Source organism: Phacochoerus africanus, chromosome 2 (genome assembly GCF_016906955.1).
Source record: "Phacochoerus africanus isolate WHEZ1 chromosome 2, ROS_Pafr_v1, whole genome shotgun sequence".
NCBI lineage: Eukaryota > Metazoa > Chordata > Mammalia > Artiodactyla > Suidae > Phacochoerus > Phacochoerus africanus.
The window spans coordinates 75,735,874-75,753,722 of record NC_062545.1 but is presented as its reverse complement, the minus strand read 5'-3'; the positions used below and the strand labels follow the sequence as shown (position 1 = coordinate 75,753,722).

The following is a 17,849-nucleotide window of genomic DNA, read 5'->3' as shown; positions in this document are numbered from 1 at the left end:
GCTATTAATTTGCCACTTGCTGAGATAAGCTGAAGCTACTTCCTCACAATACAGGGCCTTTCCTACTGCTACTGCTAAAGCCAGACCAAACTCCTTAATAGATGCCAAAAAAGGCAACAGCTGCATGATTTATGCAGATAAGACTCAATGTCTAGCAAGGATACTGCTCCAAGTGTGTGACTCAATATTAACTTTTTTTTTTTTTGAAGGAAACAAGAGTAATATTGAATCTGACTCAAAATGCCTTCTTAACAGTTTGAAAATGTTGTTTTTCCAATGTGATTTCATTTTTCTTACATTCTTTTTGAACATAAAATAGTCAATCCTCATTGTATGTGGACTCCATATTTGAGAATTTGCTTACTCAGTAAAATTTATCTGTAACCCCAAATTCAGCACTCAGAGCTCTTGTGCTGCAATCAGGTGCCTGTGCAGCTCAGTGAAAAATTAGAGTAAGCCAATGCTCATGGTCCCAGTTTGAGGTGCAATAAGGTAATGCTCCGTCTCCTTGCTTTAGCTCTCATTCTGAAAACAAGTGTCCTTTTCACAGTCCATTTAGTGCTATATTTGTCACACTTTTTTGTGCTTTTTGGTGATTTCGCCATCTAAAATGGCCCCCAAGCAGAAAGCTGAACCTACCTAGCATTTCTAAGCACAGGAAAGCTGTGTGTTATAAAGAAAATAGGCAAGTTACAGAAGCTTCATTCAGGCATGAGTGGCAATGCACTTGGCTCTAAGCTCAATGTTAAATGCATTGACTATGTATATTCAGTAATATATCTATAAACAGAAGCACACAAAGCAAGGTTACTCATGGACTGGCTGACAAAAATGTTATTATGATCAGAGGCTGGCAGGAACCTAACGCTGTTTCCCCTAAGAGGAACTGTTCAGTGTTCTCTGTTTGTAGGAATTTTATACAGCGTAACTCCTGTAAATAAAGAAAATCAACTGGATATCTGTACGTATACACATATGTAACATCATTCAACCTTTGCCGAACTGCAAAGTTCTGGAAAATGACAATGATCCTACAGTTAAAACTGGTAAACTTTCATGAATGTAACTGAAAATTAAGCAAGTGAAAATTCCAAAATTTGTATGTGAAACTGAAGCAACATGTGGAAAGATTTCTAGGAAACAAACCATAAAATAAATGATTCTACATGTACCACTTAGGTCTAGGCATGCATATATCACCTTTGAAGAAAATGTAAAAATACACTATGTAAGCACAAAAATAAATTGTATAATTTAAAAATAAATTGCACAATTTAAAAATAAATTGTACAATTTAAAAATAAATTGTAAACTTTGGTATAAAACATAATGATCAAGAATTGATTTTCTTTGCCTGATTTTCTTATTCTAGTCCCATCATTTTTCCAAAAGGTCCCATCAAACTGGAAAAGAGATGGAAAAATAAAGTACATTCAAAGGTGACAGGCTAGGATGCAGAGAGTCTACAATGTCAAAGGAGTTATGAAGGAAAGAAGGATATTTACCCTGAAAAAATTAATATTGCCTCCTTAAAAATCTAAAGGGCTGGCACATCAAAGAGGAACTAGACTTGTTCTGTGCCTAATAAAAATTGTACTATAATGAGAGCCACCGTCTATGAGTCACCTAGCTGTGTCAGGCAGGTACTACATATGGCACTTGGGGCGTATGTGTGTGTTTGTGTGTATGACACACACCCCTATCTATATGAAATGAAGAAGTGAGACTCAGATCAGTTGGATAATTTTCTTAAGGTCACACAGGTAAGCCATGGCTGGTCTAAGATTCATATGCTGGCCTTTCTAGTACCCAAGACTATGCTTTCTGTCCAGTAATTTATCTTAACTCTCAAGTTTCATGTTCCATTCAAAAAAACTGAGTTTATTCCAAATGACAAACCAGGACAGATGGGAGGCACATTTCAACTTCTCTAAGAGAAGAATTTAACTCCAATTGTCTAACAATACAAGGACAGCCTCCACAGTGCTGGCTCCCGTCGCAGGAGGAATTCAGAGGCTGAATGGCCACCTGATAGCAGGCTTGCAGAAGAGATTTCTGGTAAAGAAAATCTATGTAAACTAAGCCGTCTAGCTTCAGAGAACCAGCAACTTACCGTGCTGAACTTGTCATAGCCAAGCAAAACGTATCATCAAAACTGCTCAGCTCGTGTGGTCGAAAGAACTCGTTGTGGATGTCTATCTCCTCTTCATATTTGTGAAATTTCTTCACTATCAACTTCTTCAAGTTTGCAGCACAGATAACTAAGAGAGAGAAACTGCCTGTTACTCTTCAAGTCTTTAGATTACAGCTCGCAAACATTTCTGTAACGTCAACTGTGTTCACAGCACACTGAACAAGGCTCAGCTCCTGCCTCTGGTACTTTCACACTCGGAAGATGGGTGAGATGTGTGCAGAGAATATACACTGAGCTGAGCGGGACAAGCTCTAAGGAGGTGGGGGCCTCTGGAAGCTGGGATGGAAGCGCAGAATTCTTTTAGAAGTCAAATTACTCAGCGCTTTAAATTCCTTTCTGCTCTTAAATAAATACCCTCTGCCTTCTAGATAAAAATTATGCACTATTTCACTCGATTTTTCCTTTAAATTTCAAATCCTGATTATGGGCAATATTAGGTTATTAAAGTCCCATCCCCTCTCCCAGAACAACAAAACCTTCTTAGTAACATGGGTTATGATTTTGCTTAGAGTTTCAAGGTTACAGATACTTTTTTAAAAGTAGATGCAGGAGTTCCCGTCGTGTCGAAGTGGTTAACAAATCTGACTAGGAATCATGAGGTTGCGGGTTCTGTTCCTGGCCTTGCTCAATGGGTTGAGGATCCGGCGTTGCCATGAGCTGTGGTGTAGGTTGCAGATGCAGCTTGGATCCTGTGTTGCTGTGGCTCTGGCGCAGGCTGGCAGCTACAGCTCTGATTCAACCCCTAGCCTGGGAACCTCCATATGCCGCAGGAAGCGGCCCTAGAAAAGGCAAAAAGACAAAAAAAATAAATAAAAAAAAATTAAAAAAAAATAAAAGTAGATGCAAACTATTACATTTAGAATGGATAAGCAATGAGGTCCTACTGTACAGCACAGGGGACTATATCCATTCTCTTGGGTTAGAACATGATGAAAAAAGAATATATATACATACACACATATATATATATGGCTGAGTCACTTTGCTGTACAGCAGAAACTGGCACAACACTGAAAATCAACTATAATTTTTAAAATAATTTTAAACATAAAATCATTTGCAATCTTCCTACCTTATGGCCTTTACCACCCAAGCCAGGATGGTCAACCATGACCAGATGGATTCCTCAAACTGGGCATAAATCTTAGCATCCTTTCACAGTTGGGAAAATTGGCTTGCTCATGGTCAGAGGAATCAGGAACAGCATCAGGACTAAACTCTATTTCCAACTGGGCAGTCATTTAAATTTGGAAATGTTATTATATGTTTGAGGGTATTCTTTTAATATGAAAATTTTCCTACCTTTCTGCCAAATTAATACGTAATTAACTTGAGTGACTAAAATGGACATCTATACACATATCTTTACTTTTTTCACTGCTTAGATATAGGAAAAGTTTCTGTTTCTCCTTGTGATGATTGGGTCTCCACTTCTTCCCTATTCCCAAATATCTAGAAATATATTAAGTACTCATTTATTTATTTATTGTCTTTTTTTGCCTTTTCTAGGGCCGCTCCCTTGGCATATGGAGGTTCCCAGGCTAGGGGTCTAATCGGAGCTGTATACACAGGCCTACACCACAGCTCATGGCAACGCCGGATCCTTAACCCACTGAGAAAGACCAGGGATTGAACCTGCAACCTCATGGTTCCTCGTCGGATTCGTTAACCACTGAGCCACCACGGGACCTCCTAAGTACTCATTTAAAATGAGGAACTGACATATTATATCCACTGAACATTTCAGAGACCTCCCTAACAACTGTAAGACACAATAAAAGATATTGGTGCACTTAGATAAAAGCAGTATAACACAATCTTCGTCCTTAAAAGAGCTAAGATTTTACAGTCTCCTATCGCAACAGCCATGTAACACAGAGTACTTATTTCTTTCTAATAAAATATAATATGCAAAGAATTTAATGCTTCAAGCTCATTTAAGAACCATCCTAAAATGTTAGTATAAAACTAAAACAGAAACAGTGTACCTACCTTCATCATAAGGCAGCGGTAAATGTTTTATTACCTCTGGTGTCCACCAGTAAGTATAACTACAAAATTAAGAAAAAAAAAAAAAAAGGAGGGGGGTAAGATGGATCAAATGTAAATGTTGGTTTTTTACAATTCATTGGATGAAAGGAGTTGTATGGTCTATAGCAAAATGCTGCCTGTACTTCAAAATTAATTCTTTTCTTGAAAAACCTATCAGTGAAGCTCATGGCACAGTAGGTCTTCAACAAGTTCTTTCCTTTCCCAGCCCCTCCTTCTTGTTTCAGCTACAGGAGAGATCTACAAAAATGCCCCCCAACTTGTCTGAGAGTCAAGATGCTGTGATGTTACTTACGTTTAGCTAAAAAAAAAAAAAAAAAAAAAAACGATTTGGGTACACTGAGCCAGGCACAATGAGCTGCTGTTCACTTCTCCACAGGCCTGTGATGCTTTATCACCTGCCACCAGGAGCAACAGGACCTACCAGGCCAGTAGGATTTTCCCATGTATAGTTAGCTGAGAGTTAGATTAATTTTTCACCTCTGCTCAGTGTGTCTCGGTCTGTGTGCAGAGTTAATGAAAACCATTCAGCAAAATCATTCAGTGAATGGAGCGTCCTAAAGAACAAGTTCCCTTAGGAAACAGTATGGCTCCTATTAATCTTGAACTGTAACTATTCACTGCTTGTTTATAGAGGTCAGTCAGAGTCAGGCAGGGAATTTCAGTCACATGGGCTTCTGCTAGTGGACTCATCCACCAGGAGCAAAGAATCTGAAAGACTCCTGAACTGCCTTCTCTCTGAACACTGAATCTAAATCAAATTCCAACAAAATGGATATTTAGGAGGAAAATGCTACATCGAAGTAGATGAGAGCTAGGAAAGGGAATGATGTGAAATGAGTTATCAATTAAAAAAAAAAAAACAAAACAAAACAGATTTTCAAGAGGTTCAGCAATAAGCGCCTATAGCCAAAAACGCTAAAAGATCATTTTAAATAAATGAAAGGCTTTTAACAAATAAAATGCTGACATCACCATCTTGAATACTCCCAATTATGATGAATAAGGAGGATTTAAGTGAAACAGCCAACATAAAGAATTCTCTAGAGATGGAAAGCAGAATACCTGACGAAGGAAGACCAAAAAGAAGGACCAGGAAGCCTAGTTAATTCCGTGAGGGTGGAGGGGTAGTACTATGATAACAGGAATGGTTCCTAAAGGTTTGTTTGAAAGTGAAGTAATGCTTTAGAGCAGTGCTTCTCAAAATAAGTGTACACTTGGTGATCCTGTGCAAAGGCAGATTTTGATTCAGTAGGTGCCCTGAGATTCTGCATTTATAACGAGCTCCTGCTGATGCAAAAGGGGCTGTTTAAGGGAGTTCCTGTTGTGGCACAATGGAAACGAATCCAACTAGGAATCATGAGGTTGTGGGTTCAATCCCTGGCCTCACTCAGTGGGTTAATGATCCAGCATTGCCATGAGCTGTGGTGTAGGTTACAGACGCGGCTCCAATCTGGCGTTGCTGGGGCTCTAGCATAGGCTGGCAGCTGCAGCTCTGACCCCTAGCCTGGGAACCTCCATATGCTGTAGGCACAGCCCTAAAAAGACAAAAGGCAAAAAAAAAAAGGAAAAAAAGCCCCCCCAAAAAAGAAAATAATGACAGACAGTATAGCCACTTAATTCTGGTATTGTTTCTATCTTTACCAGTAATGGTAAGTTTCATGCTGGAAAGAGAAAAACCCAAGAAAAGCTGGAATTGTGCAAGCCCAAGGGATAGAAGAGGGCAGCAGAGCATCTCTAAGAGCACTGTCCTGGTGCAGTTGAGATCAGTAAACTTTTAAGAAACAGTGAAGCATGGAACTTAACCTGGAAATGAGCAAATGCTGTCTTGATGCTCAAAAGCAAGAAGAGTTAAAGATTCCAAAAACCATACAGCAGTGAGTGGGCCATCAATGCTGGTGAAATATCAAATCATGTATGTATGACAAGCAGCCAAAAAAGATGACCAGTGACTTCTATGAAACCTCATATAGTCACTAAAACAAGCCACACCAGGCTAATCTCATTTTCGTTTCTTATAGGAGAATCAGACTATCAAATCAGGGGAATATAAAAGACAGGGGCTAACAGTTTCAGAGGGATGTGTGCATACAAATGCAAGAGAGAGGTGGGGGGGACGGGGGAGGGGAGCTGGCATGTGAGCAAGCACAGGCATAAATTCTATATTGTGATGACCTGACTTTAGCAGAGGAGGAAAGCAGAGAAGTTATCAGCTCACCTATAAGTAATTTCCTAAAAAATGGTGCTCACTACAAGCATACTCAGGAAAAAGGAGTAAACATTATAAAGAATGTGTTTCAACTCAGAATGCACCATGTGGAGAGAAAGAATTGAGATGATCGATCTTATATTAGTGATTTGAGAGCAGGCCAGAAGTTTTTTTGAATATTACTAAATTATCTCCCTCGGGAAGATAATGCAACCTAACAATACTTTTTAAAAAGTCCAGCTCTTCTGAGTGGGTCCCAGAAGCAAAGAAGCCCAAAGAAATACCTATCCTAAGGAAGCTGAGCTGAGATGGATGGAAGAGGAAAGCATCTGAGATCCAGGAGGGCATTTTATCACCTTCCCACCAGGCACTACTCTAATGAGCACCTGTGCAGGCACAGAAACCTGCTTTGAGACCAGGTCTCAGAGCTTGGAAAACTGCAATTCCAGTGCGACTTCCTCCTTTGCATCAATACCTAGTGAGTCAGCTTCTTTTCTTTTTCCATCCCTAGTATTAAGAGTGTGCAATTCAGTAGTTCCCTTTGTGGCTTAGCTGTCAACAAATTTGATGAGGATCTGTGAGGATGCAGGTTGGATCCCTGGCCTCTCTCAGTGGGTTAAGTATCTGGTGTTGCCATGAGCTGTGGTGTAGATCGCAGATGTGGCTCGGATCCTGCACTGCTGTGGCTGACACAGGTGTAAGCCGACAGCTGTAGCTCCAATTTGACCCCTAGCATGGAACTGCCATATGCTGCAAATGCAGCCTTAAAAAGCAAAAAAAAAAAAAAAAAAAAAAAAAAGGGTGTGTAATTCCACTGGCTCACACAGAAAGGTTGGGCAGATTTTCAAAAAACTAAAAACTAATTCCCCTAGTCAACTTGCGAGACCCTCTGAAATAACATATAGGGACTTTGGCAAAGCAAATGATATTTGTGAACAAGCTAGAAAAAGCAGAGCAGGATGACAGGGTAGTCAAGTGTTGATCGCATAGTAAGTTACAGCTTTTTAAATAATGCCAATCAAAAATCACAAAACAATGTTAAGGAGGCAGGACTTGGTGATGGTATTCCACAGGGCTCTGCCATCTACCCTATTCTATTCAAGGATTTACCCTATTTCATCAAGGACTTGTATTAGCACCAAGACGGCTAGCTAATTAAACCTGAAGAAGCTACAAAGCTAGAAGAAATAATTGATAAAAAGGATATAATAACCACGCAGAGCAGATATGAGCACGACAAGGTGGCATAGACAAGGCATAGCAGAAGGACATGTTATAAAGACCTGAAAGTTCTAATGGAGAAGAAGCCCAGAGAACTAACATTATGACGGCATTGCTGCAAACAGTTAATGTGACCTCACACTTAATGATAAAAATAGAGTATCCAGAACAAGGGGAATAATGTACCAGGGGTCCCACAACAGCTGGCATGAATCAGACCAAACTCTGACCACTACTGGATCCAAGTCTGGATAACACAGTTTAAAAAGAGCAGTGAGAACTACCGTATGACCCAGCAATCCCACTCTTGGGCATATATCCAGACAAAGCTTTTCTTGAAAAAAGACACATGCACCTATATGTTCATTGCAGCCCTATTCACAATAGCCAAGACATGGAAACAACCCAAATGTCCATTGACAGATGATTGGATTAGGAAGATGTGGTATATATACACAATGGAATACTACTCAGCCATAAAAAGAACAAAATCATGCCATTTGCAGTAACATGGATGGAACTAGAGACTCTCATACTCAGTGAAATAAGTCAGAAAGAGAAAGACAAATACTGTATGGTATCACTTATATCTGGAATCTAACATACGGCACAAATGAACTTTTCCACAGAAAAGAAAATCATGGACTTGGAGAATAGACTTGTGGTTGCCAAGGGGGAGGAAGAGGGAGTGGGATGGATTGGGAGCATGGGGTTAATAGATGCAAACTACTGCCTTTGGAATGGATTAGCAATGAGATCCTGCTGTATAGCACTGGGAACTATGTCTGGTCACTTATGATGGAGCATGATAATGTGAGAAAAAGAATGTATACATGTATGTGGTGCTGGGTCACCGAGCGCAGCAGAAAATTGACAGAACACTGTAACCCAGCTATAAATAATAAAAAATAAATTCATTATATAAAAAGTAATAAAAAAATTGACAGCAGAAAATTGACAGAACACTGTAACCCAGCTATAAATAATAAAAAAATAAATTCATTATATAAAAAGTAATAAAAAAAATTAAAAGAGCAGTGACAGAGACTGGAATGCAGAGGAGAGCCACCCGAGTGTTTAAACAGACTTAAAACCTCAGCATTGGAAAAACAGCTAAGGAAGTGGAGCTATTTAACCAGGAGAAGAAGAGATTTGACCATGTGTGAACTTGACTTCAAATATTTAAGACTATCAAGTGGATGAGGAAATTGTGTTCTTAAGGTCACAGTGGGTTGAACTAAGATTAGTAGGTAAAGTTACAGAGAAGCAGATCTCAGCATGATAGGTGTCTGAGAACGACCACCTCTCAAACTGACATACTATTTACCCTATGTGATTTTTAATAAATGTTACAACTAGAGAATGTAATCTCTTTAAATAATAGTAATAATAATACAAATATCTGTTGGACTTACTATGTGCCAAGGATTTATGTGATCTCATCTGATTCTCGGAAAAACCCACGGTCAGATACTATCATTATCTCTATTTACTGATGTGGAAACTTGAGAATTGGACCAGTTATGCGACTTCCCTCCGGTCACATGGATATTAGCTGAGGGCCCTCCCGCAGGGCCTGGCTGCTCCATGACTGTGTTTACTGTGTGTCAGACCCAGGATAAGTATTTTCCACATATTTTTTTCATTTAATTCTCAAAATGACCTGTGAGGTATACACAGTCATGTCCATCTTTTGGTTGGGAAAACAAGTTTTCCAGATAGGAGGGAGTGGGATGGACTGCGAGTTTGGGGTTCATAGATGCAAACTATTGCATTTGGAGTGGATAAGCTATGAGGTCCTGCTGTATAGTACGGGGAACTATATCTAGTCACTTGTGATGGAACGTGATGGAAGATGATGTGAGAAAAAGAATATATATGTATGACTGGGTCACTTTGCTATACAGTAGAAATTGACAGAACACTGTAAATCAACTATAATGGAAAAAATTAAAATCTACCCCCCAAAAAAAACCCAAACAGTAATAAAATACATTTACTGGAAATAAAAAAAAAAAGAAAGAAACAGGTCTAAGGTCACACACTTGGCAGAAATTCAACCCGGCTCCACCTTGCTATCTTTGCTCCTGTCTGGCTATTGCCTTGGACTCAACTAGTCACTCTTTCTGAGAATTATCATACTGATTTAACTGTCATCAAAATAACCGGTATGGGGGGAGTGATACTATAAAGTCCAAAACAGAGCACTGAAATTTATCCTGTAACCTTTAGAAGCACTGTTGATGAATAAGTATCAATTATGGATGCCCAAAAACAATTTTTGTAATTTTGATATTCTAGGAAAAACAAACAAACAAAAACAGGAGACCTAATCAACTGTGAAAGCCCTATTCATCTACTTTGATACCTGTTTCTTTTCAGGGGCAGGCTTCTAGCTGATTCTGTCTAACCAGCTGAATAATCTCAGTTAAGACATTCTCTCTGCACCTCACTTTCCTTTAAAAAAAAAATGGGAGCAAAACATTGGTTTCCTTTTGTTCCCATAAATAAGCACCAACACTGCCTGCCTCAGTTATGTAACTCGAGGTGAGTGGTTTAATTTATGGTTGTAATTTACTAGCTAATTTCAACAACAGAAAATCAAGTTTTGTTTGTTTCCAAGTTGTATCTTATTGGCTTCAATACTTTAAGGCAATATAAAGCTTCAGAACATCAACCACATTTACCCATAGTCAAATGCATCACCAAAGCTAAATGTAAGTATTTATACTTACCTCTCACCAAACATAATTAGATCCAGACTTTTTGTCATCAAAAATCCACAGCAGGAGTTCCTGCCGTGGCTCAGTGGTGAACAAATCTGACTAGGAACCATGAGGGTGTGGGTTCGATCCCTGGCCTTGCTCAGTGGGTTAAGGATCCGGCTTTGCTGTGAGTTGGGTGTAGGTTGCAGACATGGCTTAGATTGGGCATTGCTGTGGCTGTGGTTGTAGGCCTGTGGCTATAGCTCTGATTAGACCCCTAGCCTGGGACCCTCCATGTGCCGAGGGTTCGACTCTAAAAAAGAGAGAAAAAAAAAATTCCACAGCAGTCATTTATTAATATTAAATGTAGTGGAAAAACCATCACTGCTTCATTTCTAGGGAAAGTAAGCTCAAGTATTAAGTCGGTTATTCCAATAATATGCACTTAAAAAAAAACAAAATTGAGAACAGATCAACTGACATTTCTTTCCTATTTTAAATATCCCTGAAGTAACATGGAATTTGCTAACAGCTGTTAACAGCAGCACTTGCTAATTTGCCGGTTCTCTGTGGTTTGTCCACACAATGAGCACAGCCAGGCGACACCTCTGCATTGTTTGGGAGGCGTCATTGCACAGAGTAAGGGCTCCAGCGCACTGACGCTGTGAGAAGAGGGCACTGGGAGAGAACGTGACACCACAGGCCTTTGAGCAGAAGGGACCCGGGTCCCACCTCCCATGTGAGCAACGCTGCCCATTATTAGTACATGACTCTTCAATGAAAAACACCAGAGCGTCCTCTCATTAAACCCGCACAATGCTGTGATGTGTGTCCTGTCATTTACATTGTGCAGGTGAGGAAAATGAGTCCAAGGTCACACAGCTACAGAGACTCCAACTCAAGCCTGCCTGACCCTTGGGCATCCTGTCCAAACACCTCAGTGAAACAGTCCATTTCTTTGGGGGCTATCACTACCAATTTACCTGCCATCCATGTAACCAACACTGTTGAAAGACTCTAGGAAGCCCAGGCTGAGCAGCAGGGCCCTAGTACCTGCCACTAGGGCCACCGCTCTCGTTTCCTGCCCTTCTCAGCGTCACCGTGTGCTTCCCGGAGGAAAGAATGCTGGCATTCCAAAGTGATGCCACATAGATGCCACAGTTAAAAAACAAAGACCGACTCCTGAGATGTTAAAGTTCTTTATCACTCCACGCTTGAGGGGAACACCCATTCATGATGTTAATGGTTCACTTGAGTTGGAGGGTCAACTTAGGTTCAAGGATCAAGTTCAGAAACGTTGTATAGTAACAGAAAATGCAAAACACCAATTGTTAGTGACCATTTCCCACACCTACTATCAGGACATCAACGATACTAAATTCCTCATGGCAAACACATGGCAAGACTATTTTAGTCTATATGATCATTCCTCAAAAAGGAAAGTGTCTCATATTCTGAGTAACACCAAAGCTAAGTTTACATAGTAGGATAGGAAGAAAAATACCTTCTTCTTGTTGCTAAAAGTCGCATGGTGTTTTTATGATGCAGATAAAAATCTGTCGGGAGTTCCCAGAGGTGAGGTTTCCCCTCAGTGGGATGGAAAACTCCTAGGAAGAGATTAATGGAATCTTGTCTATCAGCATCTAAAAGGCAAAAATATGTATTTCAGGAAATCCATTAGTGACATATAACTCAGGGGAATGTTTTTTTAGGAAGATAAGGGTACAACTGTGAGGTTGTGAAAATAATAGTGTTTATACTGCAAAAGCCACACACATACGGGAAAACTAAGAGGGCCACCAAGATTCTGAGAATTAAAATCTTGTTTCAAAATGTTTCCTTTTTATTTCTTTTATCTCACAACCTAGAAGACACTGAATCTAAACTGCTTCTTGAAATTTGAGAGGCTCTTCAAAATCTTTAAGAACTGCCACCGAACCTTAGTTATTTTATTTTTAGAATAAAAACATTCTCACCACACGTTCGTTTACCTGAAACAAATAACATCTTCACTTTATTGAAAAGACAAGGAGAGATGTCAGACAAATCAAATGGCCCAATTCCTACCCATATTCTGTTATACAACCTTGAACAAGTCCGTTTCCAAGTTTCTGCTTTTAATCCATGAAAAATTCTCCATTTCTTCAGCAGAGACAATATTGACATTTTCTGTCCCCAACAGCTGTGGGCCTGCCCGGCCCCCTTTTGTGTTTGATAACGAAGGCAGAGTGACCACAGGGAAAACAAGCTCATTTGAACCATTCACCCACTCCAAAATTACCTTTTCAAAATACACGACAAACTAATAAGATTGACACTATATACACGCTCCATCTCCTCTTCTTTTTCCTAATATATTCTGCTAAAAATGATGATGAGCACTGAAGTGGCCTCATGAGCCACCCTTCCCTTTCTGCCAGTCCCCTCCCTAGCATCCTTCATTCTTTCCCCTCGTTTCCTTTTTTTCCATTCTTGTCTCCAAGCCCTTGTATATTCAGGTGTGGGGCAGACAACCACAATATAAATAATAACCTCTTTCTGAAAATGAGCACAGAACTTAAAAGAGAGCACAATAGAAATGACTGCTTTTGAAACGAGATAACATTATCATAAAATCAATTTTCTTCCAACAGCTGTAGCGAACACAGAGACATCTGAAATTAGCAACACTGTTCTCATTGGGCTATTCAGTCGTTTCGGCAGGGGCAATGAATGAAATATGGTACATCAAACATGTAGTCTAGTTATATGTTTTGACAGGAAGCATGCCATTATAACAGCACTTACCTTTCAGGCTAAAAGTAATATATAAAAGGGATGTGTTTATATGCTGAATATATTTGGGGCCTTTTGGTCCATTTGTTGAGAGAAAACATCAAGTATTAAATGATACAGGCATAATCACCCCAATTTGCACCCTCTGAACACAATACAAAAGTAAACACACTGCTTTTACAGTAATTATATTCTCTATGCTTCTTGAATAGCCTTAATGGCACTTAATAATTCATACTATGTAGTACTTCAAAATATCTTAATTCTATCTGAAGAAGCTTTCCATTTTTCAGCCATGTTTTCAAGGAGTTGTTTTTCATTTTTTGTGTTTTTGGCCACTATTAAGCCTCATAGGAGCTTCCTTTAATTTTTAGCAAGTAGGATAAAATGTAAGCTTGAGAAACAATCAAATTAAGGGTATTTCTTCAAAACATCATAATGAAGACTTTGTTAATGTCCTCCTATTATTATAACTTAAAATATGTCTTTGGATATACTAAGCTTTACTAAGCTTGGACTCTTAAGGCCACCCCTAATGAGCCTGAGGATCTTCTCCTGGCTACTTTCGACTGCAGATAAGGCTGTCACCTTCAGGAAGACAGCAGGACTTTGGATGCAGACAAGAGTGTAAAACAGGTGGGTTCTCTGCAGCTGCAGATAACAAGGCGGCAAAATGATTACCTCATTTGTATTCAACCACGCCTGAAAGGAAAAAAGAATCTGTACCATTCAAGCTCCATCCAAAAAGTTCAACACTAACCAGCTTTAGTATGCACTGTTTTTAAATAGATCAGGCTTGACTATAACCATCCTTTTTGATTAGCCAAAAGTTTATTTTGAAACTAGAATATCTGTTGACCTAATATTAAGTCTGTGATAAAGTGGCCTCTGAAATTCATCATGGAAAGGGACACTATTCAATGAATAGTACTATTTAGCCATGAGGTGGAGTGGGCAGTGAAGGTAGCTCACTATCTCATACTGTACACTGAAATAAAGACCAATTAAATGTAAGAAAGACAAAGATCAACATCCTAATAAAGAGAAACATGCAATTTTAGAAATAGATAACAACATACAAAAACTCAACTTTACTAGTTATTAAACAAATGCAAATTGAAAACACTATACCACTTTTCTACTTATTTATCTGGCAAATACTTTTCAAAATGGGCACTCCCATCCTACACTGAGGGAAAACTGACTGCCATATCCTTTCAGTAAGGTTACTTGGCTACACATATATTTTTTAAAAGTCTTGAAAATATCTATACTCTGACCTAGTAAGTATGCTTCTGGAATGTCCATAACATCAAAAATATGCAAAAAAGGTGCATGTTCAAAGATGTTTGTTTAAAAGGGAACTAGGTGCACAATAGTGAACAACCTCTCCATGGTGCTTCTAAAAGACAGACTGCCACAAGGCTACCAAAAATCATGCTGTCAAAGAATATTTAGGGTCATAAAGATTACTCACATTTTCTCAGAGGGCAAAAGCAGAGAATCATGTTCTCCTAAATATGAACAAGTTGCTTTTTCTGGAAGGTAAGGATTAAATGATTTATTTGTGAGTTATTCTACTTTCTATAATTTACATGTATCTCTTTCCTAAGTGGAAAGAAAACATTCATTCATCCAAGAGCCTCCTGTGTCCCACACACTAGGGATAGAGTCTACACAAGACCCACTCTGGCTCTCATGGGCCTTCTTCACAGTAGGAAACATCGTCATATACAAGGTACTTTCAGAGGATGTAAGTTCTATGGGAAAACAAGAGTGACATGAGAGTGATGGTGTTACGGCAGACACCCAGCAGCCCTACGCTGCAGCGTATCAGCTCTGGCAACAGCCCATGGCTGTAGTGTACCAGCTCCAGCAGCTCTGTGGCTGCAGTGGATCAGCTCTTTTACCTGGTGAGAAACCAAGCGAGCACTCGGAGAGTTGGAGAACTCAAGTTTATCAGGTCGGCAGGCTCAGAGGAGATGGATCTCCAGAGTCTGAGCCCGGAAGAAGGGTTTCACAAGGCTTTTATGGGCTACGTCTTCCGGGTCCATGCTTGGCTAGTTGGACCGGAGTGACGTCAGGCAAGGTAGTAGATGCGGAAACAAATTTACAGAAGCAGGTGTGTGTGTGGGGGGTGGTTGGGGCAGTTGGATGGACTTTGCTTAGTCATCATGGCCGGGGTCTCTCCTGTCTACATTTTTATTGGAACATTTTCTCCTACAATGGGAGAGGAGAGGGACACCTAGGTCATGTGGTCGGGGAAGGGGGAGGAGGTGGGGTAGCTCCAGGAACAGCAGGAAGGCCAGGGGGCTGAAGGGCGCTGGGCAAAGGGAAATGCAGTGTTTGGGCCACACCAGGCCTTGGAGGTTATGGTAATGGGTATCAATCTAAAAGCAGTGGGAAGCCCTGGAAGGAGTTTTAGAGAGGGGAGTGCTAAGTCTTGAAAAGCTCACTCTGGCTGCTGTGAAGAGTAGGAACAAAAGAGGGGAGGCAGAGAAAGGAGTCAGGAGCTACCGCAGTTGTTCAGATAAGAGCCACAGCTATGTGCACTAGCATGACAGCAGGAAGGATGAGAAGTAGCAGAAGGATCTGGCTACATTTTGGAGGAGGAGCCAACAGATTTGCTGACAGATGAGATAGGGGAGGATAAGGAAAATTAAGGAATCAAGGATGCTTCCTAGGTTTCTGAACCCAACAATGGGAGCAGAGATGGGAGAAAAAAAAAAGTGGCGAAATAGGTTTGGGACAGAGGCCAGTGTTTTTGCCTCAAAAATAATCAGTTTGAGATGCTTCTTTGATATCTGTGGTTGCAAGAAACTCAGTCTCATGACCTTTCCTTTCTAGTACCCAAGAATATTTGACATTACATGGAGAAAGGGACTTTGCAGATTTAACCTTAATTACTAATCACTGACTTCAAGTTAGGAAAATCATCCTGTCTTCTCTGGGTGGGTACACTGTAACCACATAGATCCTTTAAAGGAGAAGAGGAAAGCAGGGATTTGAGGCTCAAGGCTCTGATGCGCCATTGCTGGCTTTGAAGATGGGGTGGGCCCCAAGTGTCCAGAAACTGAGAATGACCCCCACCAAAAGCACACAGGGACATCAGTCCTATAACAGCACAAGATTCTGTCGACAACCTGAGTGTGCCTGGAAGCCTCCAGGTCATTGCCCACATTTGCACTTCATTTTGCTTGCATTCAACTTCATTGCTTTCATTTGATTTCAGCCTGGTGTGACCCTAAGCAGAGAACACAGCTGAGGAATGCTGTACCCACACTTCTGACCCACAAACACTGTGAGATCATAAACAGGTGCAGTTTTAAGCCACGAAGTTTGGGATAATTTGTTACAGCACCTGTGGAAAACCAGTAAAATATTCAGGAGGAGATGCTAGCTAGATAGGCATTTAGATAATAAGTCTGGAGTTCAGTGGAGGAGTCAAGGTAACAGAGAGAAATTTGAGTGTCAAATGCATGGTACTTAAAAGCTGATGCGATGCCCCTCGGGTCAAAGAGTAGAAAGAGAAGAGGAAGGTTTAGAATTAGGGCGTGAGGAAGTCACTGGGGAGACTGAGTGAGACAGCACAGAGGTGAGTTTCAAGCAAGAGGGAGAAAAAAAAGAATATATATATATATATATATATATATATATATATATATATATATATGACCAGGTCACTTTGCTGTACAGCAGAAATTGGCTCAACACTGTAAATCAACTATACTTCAATAATAATAAAGGAGCACTCAACTGTGCTACAAGCAGCTGATAAGGCTGAGTTAGATGAAGAGAGAAAAGGAACCACTGGATTTGGCAACGGGAGGCTGTTAGTGATTTTGACAAGCACAGTTTCAGTGGCACGACAGGGCAGGGGCCCAGTGAAGCAGGCAGAGAGAACAGGATATGAGAGGGGAAACAGGTATACAGATAACTCTTTAAAGAGGTTTTGCTTTAGGAGAGCAGAGAAATAGGACTTTAGCTAGAAGCGGCTGTAGGATTAAGGACAGAAGTAAAGGCTGGATGGAAAACCTAAGATGTGCTTTTTTTTTTTTTTTTGTCTTTTTGCCATTTCTTGGGCCACTATGGAGGTTCCCAGGCTAGGGGTCGAATCAGAGCTGTAGCTGCCAGCCTATGCCAGAGCCACAGCAATGTGGGATCCAAGCCGCACCCGCGACCTACACCACAGTTCACGGCAATGCCGATCCTTAACCCACTGAGCAAGGCCAAGGATCAAACCTGCAACCTCTTGGTTCCTAGTCGGATTCGTTAACCACTGAGCCATGATGGGAACTCCCTAAGGTGTGCTTTTATGCTAATGGAAATGAAAGGGAAGAAACAAACTGTATACAGCACTGAGCATATAATGACAGGGGAAAGCAGGTGAGTGGGACACAGAGCACAGAGGAGGGGGTGGTGGGCAGGGCCACTCCAACCTCTGTAAGATGATCTAAGGTGGAACTACGAGTGCAGATGATAAGGATATCACCATACCCAGTTATAAGGAGGAGTTCACCCTCAGTGACATCTTTTCAGTGTAGAATGAGGCAAAGGTACCAGCTGAGACTGGTTTAGGGAGAGAGGACCCAATATGAATGGTCACTTTGGAGAGCAAAAGAATGAACATACTAGGGAAATTCAGCAAGACCCTAAGGATCTCTTGAGCATCTTTTGGAGAAGCACGGTCAGTTTA

The 17,849-nt window shown here is 40.5% G+C and overlaps 1 protein-coding gene across 2 annotated transcripts in view; it reads right to left on the bottom strand.

The window, feature by feature from the left end:
- FIG4 (FIG4 phosphoinositide 5-phosphatase) overlaps positions 1–17,849 on the bottom strand; it is a 143,602-nt gene that overhangs the window by 54,367 nt on the left and 71,386 nt on the right. For both annotated transcript variants that reach the window (XM_047762592.1, XM_047762602.1), the window contains 3 exons: positions 11,883–12,021; positions 4,187–4,245; positions 2,114–2,261 (listed from right to left, as the gene is read on the bottom strand). In XM_047762592.1, coding sequence (XP_047618548.1) covers positions 2,114–2,261; positions 4,187–4,245; positions 11,883–12,021 — 346 coding nt within the window. The remainder of the gene's footprint in view (positions 1–2,113; positions 2,262–4,186; positions 4,246–11,882; positions 12,022–17,849) is intronic.